At 34.8% G+C, this 12,432-nt stretch overlaps 1 protein-coding gene across 5 annotated transcripts in view; it reads left to right on the plus strand.

Annotated features, from left to right (window-relative positions):
• LOC110036372 (protein STRUBBELIG-RECEPTOR FAMILY 3-like) overlaps window positions 1-11,206 on the plus strand; it is a 37,382-nt gene extending 26,176 nt beyond the window's left edge. For all 5 annotated transcript variants that reach the window (XM_020740800.1, XM_020740804.1, XM_020740801.1 and 2 more), the window contains 3 exons: window positions 2,912-3,051; window positions 3,141-3,297; window positions 10,950-11,206. In XM_020740800.1, the coding sequence (XP_020596459.1) occupies window positions 2,912-3,051; window positions 3,141-3,297; window positions 10,950-11,030 (378 nt within the window). In that variant the 3' untranslated portion in view covers window positions 11,031-11,206. The remainder of the gene's footprint in view (window positions 1-2,911; window positions 3,052-3,140; window positions 3,298-10,949) is intronic.
• The last annotated feature ends 1,226 nt before the right edge of the window (window positions 11,207-12,432 follow it).

The raw sequence follows: 12,432 nt of genomic DNA on the forward strand, positions 1-12,432 counted from the left end.
GTAGGGAGGACGGACGTGAGTGCAACGATCAATCCGGAGCTGTTGAGCAGAAAGAGTGGCGATGGGGTTGAAGCAGCAGAAGACGAGTGAAACCTCTTCCTCTTCAAGTGTGAAATGGCCGCAGACCAGACGACGTGTGACGAATAACTCGACGCCGCACGACGAAGACGAAGCATGATGAAAAGGAGGAAACACGACGAAGAGAAAATCGACGAAGCGATACCAGGTTTCGCCATAATGGCGAAACCCTAGCAGAGTGAAATCGGAACAGACAACGCCATTATATAATATATAAATATACTACAATTATTTCGTCTATACCTTCACATGACGCTGAGTTGCTTGATGCCTCCTCTCTACGCTCTCTTGCCGCACTTATTGCAGCCATGCGATCCCGAGAATCCTCTGCTTCCCTCACTGATGCCGATCAACTCTTAAATTTTTTCTTGCCTTTGCTGCCTACACATCAATTTATAACAAAAAATATCCTTTCGTTTTCCCGAACCTTTTGGCGTCATCTCATTTTTCTTCATCTTCCAAATTGTTCGATTCCTCTCCCTCCCTCTTCAGTTTCCCGTCTCCTTGCTTTCTCCTCTCTCCTGCTAATCTCTTTGTTTCCTCTTCCACCTTTTTGGCTTTTCGATTCTTTCTTTACAAGAACGGGACGTTACAATCATCCCCTATTACCTATAAAAAACCTTAAGTTATTTCTCATTATGTTGATCAACATTAGTTATCTATGAAATTAAGGGTCATATGAAAAATAATCACTATAACGGTAAAGACTCGATATAAGACGAATCAGCTATACTTCATATAACAATAATGACACAAGAGAGTATTTTAGGAAAATAGGTCAAACTCATCAAACTTCAGTATCATCAGCAGCAGTAGGTTCTTCAGGCTCACTATAAATAAGGGAATATACTCAAGGTTGAATAGGCTGTCTTGGTTGACCTTGAGTTAGAGCTGAAGCTATAGGCTCAATCTTTTTTTGCCCGCCTACAGGCTTCTGTGAAGATGCTCCACCTCATTGCATTGAATCTTTGGACTACTTTTCCTTCACCCATAAGTTCAATATGGCTCCTCCTAGTTGTTAAAGATAGCCCTCCCAGATCTTATGAGTTTACAACAAATTTTAACGTACCGAATGACCAGATCGATATGTAAATAAAGCATGAAGAAACGTCACTATAATATGAATAACCTATTCTAACAAGCTTCCTAACATCCTAAACGTTCATCCAATTCATTACAAAAGAATAGTACAAAAATTCTACTTCATAAAGCAGGTTTCACACACAACAGAAAGCTTTATTAATTCAAAGCAAATCTACCACATAAGTGTTGATAATAAGTACAAAATAATGAATATCACAATACTTAATTTTTTGATCCATGCAATGTCTTCTATTGATCCATGCAATGCTAATACAATCCCTTATGAATATCTCACAAAATCCCTTCACTATCTCTCTAGAAAAGTTAAAAATCTGCATTTCTTACACCTCTCTACGAGCACTCGGCCTTTTGGAGATTTTCAGGGCTTAAAAATATCGAAAAGTCCCTTCTCCAATGATTCTTCGGTGAATATATCTCCAAATTTGTGCACAACCACTGAAGAAATCGCTATTAGATAGTTAGGACGCCTAGGCGCTGTCTTCTCTGTTTTCTTGGGAAAACTGGCGCCTAGGCGCCACCTTGCTGGAAGTACCCCCATCAGCTCCATTCACTCTAGCTGTTTTACCTGCAAGATAAACATGAAAATACTCTTCTTTAATGTACAATTGTTTCTAAAAATATGTGCTAAATGTAAAAGAAATTAAACATAAAAACATCAATTTGGTGGATGAGTGGCTTTAGACTTAGAGATAAAATGAGAAATGAATATATCCGTGATAGGGTTGACGTAGCTCGAGTGACGAGCAAAATTAGAGAGAGTCGTCATAGATGGTTTGGTCACATTAAACGTCGACCATCTGATGATCCGATTTGGAGAATAGATGTTTTAGATTCCTACTTACGTTAAGAAAGACAGAGGTAGACCTAGGAAGACTTGGGCTTATTGTATAAAAATTAATCTTAATTTATTAGAACTAAATGAAAATATGACTAAATGAAAATATGTAGGATGCAATGGAGAAAAATGATTCATGTAGCCAACCCCACATAGTGGGATTAAGACTTTGTTGTTGCTGTACATCAAGGAGCGGTTTACACACTTGTCTAAAAAAAATACACACTGAACCAGGCTATGCTTGAGCTATAATGCAAGTGCTCCAAATTTCTGTGTTGATTAAGATGATTTTTGCATTCAGCAAAACTGTATCAGGTTCTGCACTTTCATGCATTCCATCTTTTAACAACCTAAACCGCTGCTGATAAATTGTCATAGCTTATGATAGAAATTAAGTGTCATGAATCTTAACAGGATTCTTCTACATTGCTGACAGTATTACATAATCTAATGTTTTATTTCAGATAACATAGATGAGGAAACTTCTGAATTTCTCAAGTTTTAAATATGCTTAATACTGTTATGAATACAATTCTTCAAACAAATAAAGATCCTAAGTGGAAAAGTACAAATCATATGAATAATGAATGATTGCATTATGGGTTAGAATGTTAGAAAGTATATATTCTGTGCAGTGAAACAATGAGGGTTTCCTATTATAATTTTTCTCCAGTTATTAGGGACAATAGTCACGATGTATTATGTCTTCTTTCGTTTAAATAGAATATTTTTCTTGATGTTATTCTTTTAAACTGCTACTATTGATAAGAAATGAGTTTTAATCTCTATGAAAGAATAAACTTGTCAACATACTCGCACTGATGATATTATGACTGAGTAGTTTTTTCAAAATCATCGTGCATGAATTTAAACAGTGCTATACTCTTGTTTCAGTTTTCAGGTGACTTGAGAGCGCCTACAGGTTATGATGCACCGGAAATTAGCGAGTCAAGGTCTTATACTGATCGAAGTGATGTTTACAGTTTCGGTGTGGTTATGTTAGAGCTTCTTACTGGTCGTCAACCATATGAAAGGTGGATAAAGTTTATTTTATGATAAGACTTTAGGTTATTTTACTTCTAATTAGATAAAACATTTAAAAGCTTCTCTTTTTCTCTATTAGTTCATATTCTCGTGCAGAGCAGCATCTGGTAAGATGGGCCAGCCCACACCTGTATGACATCAATGCATTATCAAGAATAGTGGATCCTTCTATTGATGGTGTGGTTTCTCTAAAGTCATTATCTCGCTTTGCAGATATTATTGGTCGTTGCATTCAGGTAAAATAATGGTATTGGCAGCTCAGTTGTGGCTGTGAAGACAAGTTTTTTATATGTTTTGATGATTTTCTATCCCATGGGAGTTTTTTTATTTCTTATTCTTTAGTTTTCATTTTATTCTATTTTATGATGCTCTATAACTTTGTCTCAATGTATCTACGTAGTCATTTGTATCTTACTTTGCTAAATGTTAAAACTTATTGCATCGCTCGGTTAGCTTGTAGGAGCCATCTATGGGTCCATTCATGCCCTTGACATATTTCAATTTTGTTATGGTGGATTTTTTTCATTGCCTTCCATCTAAGTTAATAGGTTTGTGAGTGCAAATAAATATATCAGGCACAAATATTAGTACATTCAATTACATGAAATTATAAACGATTAAGTTAGATTTTTTTTTTTTTTTAATGGTGCATATTGCATTAACCAATAATAAAAGGTTTACAAAAAATGTACAAACTATGTCCCATGGATATTAATAAAATGCCCTATATCCCCTTTCAAAAAAACAAAAAGAGGATAAAAAGAATTTACATGTGTCAAAATAAAATCTACATCCATAGCCCTTGTAGCACAAGTATGAGCAGCTTTGTTGTTGCTCCTGAAAGTGTGTTTGAAGATCACTTGGTTGAAACTGCACAAAAAAATGATTGTTTGGTTTATCTAGAGTCACATTTCTCCGCTTTTGTTTGTGCATAATATTCCATTAATAATTTATATCATTGGCATTATCGCTTTCAATAATAACTCCAAAACATTCTGTCATCCCATCCTACAAAGGTCATTGGAGGTGAGAAATTGCAAGCATTTCCACTTGAGCACTGTCCCAATGGAACATTTTCCGCCCCATAGCCTAAATAATCTCTCCTTGATCATTTCAAATGATAATTCCAATGCCAGCCAACCCATTCGGAAGCAATGCTCCGTCAACGTTTACTTCAGTTTATCCTAGAGCGTGGCGGGTGCCAAAGGGAAGTTGAGGACAGCCTATTCGGCTGATTAGGTTGAAGGTTATAATTTTGAGCTATGAATGTCAGAAAACTATGGACACATATGGGATTTGATCTTAACAGAATTACGAGATCTGCTGTTAGAGGAACTTTTCAGTCCATTGCACTAAACCGGATGAGATGAAGCACCCAACCCTTGATTTGCTAGACTAGGCATGTTGATTGGCCATTGATGTGTTCAGCCTACTCTTCTGATTGATAATTTAGTTAAAAAGTTATAATGGTTATTCTTTTTCCTAATGATTTTCACATCTATTCAGTATGTAAATTTGGTTTAATGTGTTGTCTTATAATTAAATAATATTTTAAACTTATTTACATGGGATCCTCCACTGAAAATTTCCTTGGCGTAAGCAAAATTTTCCCTAATTTTGAACTTTCTCCTCCCTCTTTCTTTGCACGCTTTTGAACTCTTTTTATCCTATCTTTGCTGCTCTATATCATGTCATTTACTATTCTTACTTCTCTCCATCTTTTGTAAGAAACTCACCTAGGTAGTCGACTCAGATGAATATTTTTCTTCATTGCAATATTATCAATTTAATCCTAAAGAAATGCATTGATCTTTGTACTATTTTAACTTCCTTTTTTTCTAAATGAAGATATGTTATGATCTTGAATATTGGAGTTACTTGTGGGTTTTTACATTTCATATTTTTATTAAAATTCTTTTAGCAATAATATAAGATGCAAAATTCGGTCGGTAATAGGGTCTATTTCTGACGTAAACACTATTACTGACTGAATTGCGGCGAAAAGTATCCCATTGCTAAATTGCGAGTTGCAAAGCTGTTAGATTCGGAGAAATTCCACCGTTAATGCTTGCATTAGTATTTTTTGTCGTAGAAAATCTTACGGCAAAATACTGATTAGCAACATAAAATTCAGTCGGTAATAGGGTCCATTTCTGACGTAAACCCTATTACTGACTGATTTACTATGAAAAGTACTGATACAAAAATGTGGGTTGCAAAGCTATTAGCTTCAGAGAAATTCCATCGCTAATGGTTGCATCGGTATTTTTTGTCCTATAAAATCTTATGGCGGAATTCAATGGTCATGTATTAATAACTTGGCAGCTGATATAGTTTGACGCTAGTTTGCGTCGAAAAATCCATTATAAAGCAGACACAATATTGTGCAAAATTCAAAAAAAAAATATAGAAAATCAGTCAAAGTTTCTACACTTGCATTCAACAACAACACTAATCACAGCTCACAATAGATTTAATAAATATATAATGATAGAGACAATGAATGAAATCAATAAACATAACTTAGAAAATCTAATAAATCATTCATCTTGTACATAATTTTTTAAAATATAAGCAAAGTACATTTTTACGGAATTTCACATTCAAATATAAAATTAAAAAGAAAACATAAAATCTTTATGGGGCATCATCAGAATGTCACATCCAAATATTAAATAAAAAAAAAACTTAAATTATTGCTAAAGACATCTTCCTCCTCCTCTACAACACTAAAGGTCGCTTGCCATGGCGATCTATTTCTTGCTTCAACTTCACAATGGTAGTCTCGAGCCTCTCGATTCTCATCCCTAGCATGGAGTTCCTCAGATATTGTGGCCACTTCCCTAGCAAGTTCATCATCTCATTCGATGAAAACCTCGCACTTTTAGCTTGAGAGTGCTCGACCTTTTATACAAATTCTTGAGCACCCAAGCTATAGGCCCTCACATTCTTCTTCCCGACAGCTGCCCTTTAGATCTCGTAGTCAGGCTGCTTAGGCAGTGATTGACAACTGCTACTGCCAACACCTATCAGGCTCTGGCTCCGGTCCTCCTTCATGTGCTCGTAGTCCTCCTATAGAATTAAAATCAAAGAATAATTAGCACTTTACATCAAAATTGAAAGTAAATTATAGAAACACATAACTATTTTACTTACATAGACACATCGAGATATGTCAGAGACCCATTGTTGCATCCCCTTGTGCCAATGTGTTTGAGCATGCAACTCGGCATTAAAAGAAGAGTAGGGATCTGTCAGAGTGGCGAGCTTCCATCCAAGCTTCTGACTCTATTAACATATAAAAAAACTAAGCATCAGATGGTTAAATTAATGAATTGCTGAGTATTGAATGAATCTTATCAACTTGTTTCAGCGCTCAATGTGCGGGACCGAACTTCTAATGTGTAGTGCAGTGTCACTCCCCCTCCCCCTCCCCCTCCCTCGAATCTCTAGTTTTGTTGTGTCGTATCCCTCTTCCTTTGATAATCCAGAGTGGCTCATGCTCGTCAACTTTGTCCATACGTCGCCTATCCAAATAGGATGTTCGTCTTTCTTATGAATCTTAGTGAACATATCACCTAATCAATGATTTTGTCGACATTACTTATGATGCTTAGGAAGCCAGTAGGAACTCTGCTAAGTAAATTTGAAGCAATGTTTATTAAGATAACAAAATAACTAAAAATTCAAATCAATTGATTTTATCTCAAATTTCATAAATCGCATAACCTGAATCTCGATCGGGAACTTCCTCCATGAGGTATGCAGAGTACCATTTCTACTTCTGACGATCTTTGTGATATGGACGACATGTTGGTTGGAGAGACAGAACCTAAAATACAAATATTAGTTATACAATATAGCAAAAACTAATTCAAATTATTATAAGTTTAGGTTACTCTCGAATTGCCCTTTGACTCAATATATAATCTTGCGGAGGTGTCCTGTCTCAATTGGATGCGAGCAGAGGGACCCGACTCATCAGAGGAGGGCTGTGATGGCAATGAGCTGGCATGGTAGGAGCAAGAAGCCGGAAGGGCGTAGCAGACCCGATTGGAGCAGCACAACTAACAGAACCTAAGGCCTCATGGACACGGATGTTGTAGTGGTAATGATAACCATCATAGCATTGCTGGTGTGGGAGGAAGAGCATGAAACAATATGCTTCCTTCTTTGATATGGAATGCTAGTTTGAGTCGGCTGCTAACGTGGCTGCTCTCCAATGCTACCTAAAACTACTTGTAACAAGGAACAAATTAATCAAAATAATGATAAACACAAAATAATATAAATGTAAGTAGTAAACAAGTACAAACACCACACTAAAATTACGAGTATGACACGTCAGAAGTAAAAATATAAAAAATAAAAACAGCAATAACCAGAATTATGATAAAAAAAATATCATAACTAAGTATAAGTACGACACCAAAAGCAAAAAACACCAAAAGTAAAGCAGGAATAAATAGAATAATGTGAATAATAAAAGCTAGCACTATAAGTGGTAAAAGTAGAAAGTAACTAAAATCTAAAAATACATCTTAATCTTATTATGTTTCATCAGACGAGCTAGTCGATGATGAACTTCAAATTTCTTTGTTCATACCATTATCAGATTTATCCCCAATTTGAGTAACCTTTTCATATGCCCTAGTGACATCCTCAATGGTAATCCCTTGCTCAATAAAATCAAGCTAAATATGAAAGTCTGATATTTCTAACTCCCGATGAACAAATTCAATAATGCTTTGTACCTTAATAATCCTTCTAGAATTAGTCTTTATAATCATTGTACAATCAATTTTGTCTCCTGCTCAATTAGGGTATCTAATATAATATACATGACTAGCTTGATGTGTTAGAATAAATGGATTGAACTTCACATATTTTCTGTTCATTTTAGCTTCAACGATATCGTATGAGTTTAGTGGTCTTGTTCCTCGATTAAGAACATGATCAAGTTGCTTACAATTGAACATAAATACATTGCGCTCAATACAAACCGAATATCCCAATTACACTATTTCTTGAACAATATTGTGGTAGCGGATCTTGGTATTTGAGTGGGCGTTTCTTCTAACACAAATGCCAGAATTATATTTTTTTTTTCCCTCAAACCAAAAATTTTTGTGAAAGCTATAACCCTTCATATCAAATATTTGCAATGTAGTAACATCGTGATTAGGTCCCCAAGCAAGATATAATAAGTCTTGATCTGTAACGCTATTGTTTTGGTATGAACCTATTATAAATTTTAATATATAATTATTTTTACTTTGAGCGTTCAACTTATAGACTAGTGAATTGAGGAGTCAGTTGAATGTACGTGTTATTTGAATTATGTCAGAAATTATTATTCTATCTTTTGCTTGTAATATAGTCGTCTTCTATGTTTAAAGTGCTGACAAATAACCTGCTTGCATCATTATTTGTTAACGAGCAGGTTAGTTTAACATTCTTAATGATAACTAGAACATATTCTAATTAGTGCAAATCTTGATAAATGGTTGGACTTAATTATAGTTAAGAAGAATATATAAAGTTGCTACTCGATGGTCCTTTTACTTTGGTTGAAGTTTGGCTCTATTTAAATTTATTTGATTTTTGTTTAGTTAGATTTTAATTTTAATTTGAACCCTCGATACTTTAACATCTGAAATACAAATAGCACATGCTTCAAAGTCACCTCACTAGCAGTTTGATCTATTGGTTATTGTTGTTTAAAGTAATACAAATATAAAATAACCGTTTCCTGTAACAAGTATGCCTCATTTTTTGAGCCCTGATGGCATGCTTTATTTTTTACTGCTCTTTTGATTTTATTAAAAAAATTGCAACATCGTTCGTTTTTAGTAAATTATGGTAATAATTTTTTTTAATTTAAGTAATTGTACTTCGAGAAAATATTTCTCTCGAAGGGATACATCCACTTTATTACAATGGACTTCCTATTATAGCCTCATAACATAGATGTACGGGGTATTTTTCATCAAATATAAAAAAATCAGGAGAAAATATTCCCCCAAACTTGCATAATATCAATTAATTCTCACTTAAAGATTTCTCAACACATCGACTTTCAAATTTTCTTACACAAATCTTTAAAGAATGCATTGATTTCGATTAATGAACTAAGTATTAGAGTTGGCAAAACACTGAATGCAGTTGACAGTAAACATTGCAAAAACATGTAACGATCATGATTTTTCATACTGAATATTTTCCCTGTTCTTAAGTCAAGACAGGGGCTAAGCTAGACACATATCCACTGAGGAATTTTAGGGGTTGTAACGATTCATATATTGTGGACTTCTTTGATCCAAGGTCAGACAATACTTTGTTTTAGGCTTTATCAGTTTACCTTTAGTTGTCTCTTGAAATTCCCCGTCCCTCTTCTTGCAATACTCCTTTAAATTCAATGTCGTTTTGGCATTAGCTTTAGTTTTGTCTTTAATATCTATCACACTATTGAATATATTATCGAAAAATTTTCGATCAATAAGCATGACATTGAGATAATATTAATCAAATTGGTTATTCAAGATGTCAGTTCTAAGAAATAATCTACTTTATCTAATTATGTGTAATATCAAAATCAGAAAGATTATTTGAGGATAGTTTTGGGGAATTAGGGATCTTCGGTATTTCAGTAATCATCTGTCACCAATCCTTGGTTATCTTTGCCGGAGGACTTGATTTTCAACTTCATTTTATAAGAAGACATCTTTTGATGTAGGGTCCAATAAGGTGGACATGGTAAGTGGGAGTCACGTCCCGTGTATTTGGAGGGATGCAGAAGGCAGAGACCGCCAAGATCGGTTTTGTCCAGGTTATGGGAGAGACAATCAGCTCTTTCTAAGGGGAACACCGCCTCATTCAAGTAGAGGGGATCACTCATATTCTATATATTTGTATTTATGATGCTTTAGGATTAGTTTTTCATGTGTTTTGTATCGGGACAGCTGTTTACGTATTTTTCTCTTCGAGGGTTGTATCCTAAGATTTGAGGTGGTGTTTCGACTTTATCTTGGTCTCCAAGTGGTGATTGTTTTCCCTATCCTCTTTCACATTCTCCCCACGTCGCTCCAAGCCACCCTCCCTTGCTGCAGCCACCTCTAAAAACCTCTAAAAACCTCGTATTGCTGTTTTCTCCACAGTTTCCCAATTTCAGCCACCAGTCATCGCTTCTGCTGCCCGGACAGCCGTCCTCTTACTATCCCGCAGTCCCTGGCATTCCCCGTCGATGCCACTGACATTCCCCTTTGCTGAAGCCGCCAGGAAACTGTTTCCTGCTATTTTCTGCATTTCAGACCAAGTTTCATGCGATTCCAGTGCTCTCATTTGCTGCCCTTGCTGTTTCAGCCACGAGAAATGCTCTTCACTTCCTAGCAGTAGCTGATCCAGTCATCCTAGACCATGTTCCTGCCACCTAACCTCGCTCCCTGTTGTTTACTTGCTGTCCGACATCGGTGAAACAGCCGCCTTGCTGTTTTCTTCTTGCCAACTTCTTTTTCCAACCCCGTGCCGCCTTCCCCTCACCAACTACCACCACTATCCCGAGATCTACACTAGTTTGAGTATTTGTGTTGTGTCTGTTGCTATTTCAGATTTTTGGGTGTATGTGCTGTTTTATTCTCAACTTCTGCTCCAAAAGTCAAATCTCATTGTTCGTTAGGATGTAATAATATTGAATCTATATTCCATTTTTTATATTCAATACTATGAACGCATCATTGTTACATTTCAGCTACATTTTTATGCATCATTTTTGTATGATAATTCCTTATGAAATACATAGTTGTTTTATACAAACTTGAATTAATTAATCACACATTAAAAGAATATTAATAAAATAAAATCTAACAACTTTTTTTTCCCTCTATTGCAGCAAGCTCCAGAATTCCGGCCATCAATGTCTCAGATTGTGCAAGATTTAATCCTCGTGTTAAAAGATGCAACAATTTGTTAACAGATTGTGCAAGGTATGGGTCGCTATGTAATTTGCAAAACTAATCTTATTAGCTTACTATTTATTTGCAAAAAAATACTTTGTCGGCACAATATGTGCATTATTACTTTCTTCCTCATATGTTCTGTTTGTAACTTTGCTAAAGCCGGTCTGGATGAACAGATTGTTTTATATTTTTTGATATTTGACTAATTTTAATATTTATTGTTTTTTTTTCATACAAATTTACCAAGACAAAATGATCTTTTTTTGTCAATATAATATTGTTTCATGCACGTAATTGCGAGAAATATTTGTGTACGTCTAACGTACATAGAGATGCGTACGTCGGTAGGTTATAATGAGGGTATTGGGGGGGTTATATCCGCGTTATATTCCCTGTAACCTCTCCATAACCTACCTGTAACTAGTAAGTTTCGCGCTTCTATTTTCATATATTTGTAAGTTACAGGTATGTTACAGAGAAGTTTCAGGGGGTATAACGCGGATATAATCCTTCAATACTCTCTGTAACCTACCAAAGTACGCAAATATTTCTCCATAATTGCTATGTTCAGTTATTCATTTTCTTTTTTTGAGTAGTTTGAATTAAAATCATCCAAACATTTTTCTAAAGTGAAACTAATGGATGAGATAGGATGATTTCAGTAATATAATTATCATAGAAATTTGAGTGGATTGGGATGCAGTTCTACAGTAATCTTGAATATTTTTTATGTCTAGATTTTTATGTTTGTGGAAGGTAAAGTATGAGATAATTATGAAAGAGGATGGTGAAAATCTTGAGGAAAAACATATTTTTGGTGGTTTGAAAATATAAAATTAAATTCTTAGATAAACGGACAAATATGTAAATATGATACCTTAAATTGTGAGGGAGAAAATACTAAATTCATGTAATTTCTATTAAAAGGATAATGAAATGGAAATATAAATTAAACAAATGATGAACGGACAAATATGGAACAAGCTGATGTTAATTCAATGGAATTTATATTTTGCTAAAATATTAATTTAATTTTGATTTAAAATAGCATTTAGCAGGACGAGTTGAAAATGACATTTGAAATAATTCATTTCAAATAATTGAAATTAATGAAAATCATCATTTTTTAAGAGGTTGGATTCTTTCAAGGGGGAATTATTACATAGCATTGAAATTTTATGTTATATAAAATTCTCTCCTACGCTTTAAGTTATGCAATCATATCACATAAAATATCAAAATAAAAACAATAAAAAAGCCTGTCTATTAGAATCATGAACCCCATCATCCCACCAACTAATGATCGCTTGCGCACCAGCAACCTTGTTGCATCGCAACTGGAATCATTTTTCCAACTCTCATCGCGACATAAAATTTGTTGATATGAAAATAACTACTAAGAAGTGGCTCATCCTA

This window comes from Phalaenopsis equestris, unplaced genomic scaffold (genome assembly GCF_001263595.1).
Source record: "Phalaenopsis equestris unplaced genomic scaffold, ASM126359v1 Scaffold205654, whole genome shotgun sequence".
NCBI classification, from domain to species: Eukaryota; Viridiplantae; Streptophyta; class Magnoliopsida; order Asparagales; family Orchidaceae; genus Phalaenopsis; species Phalaenopsis equestris.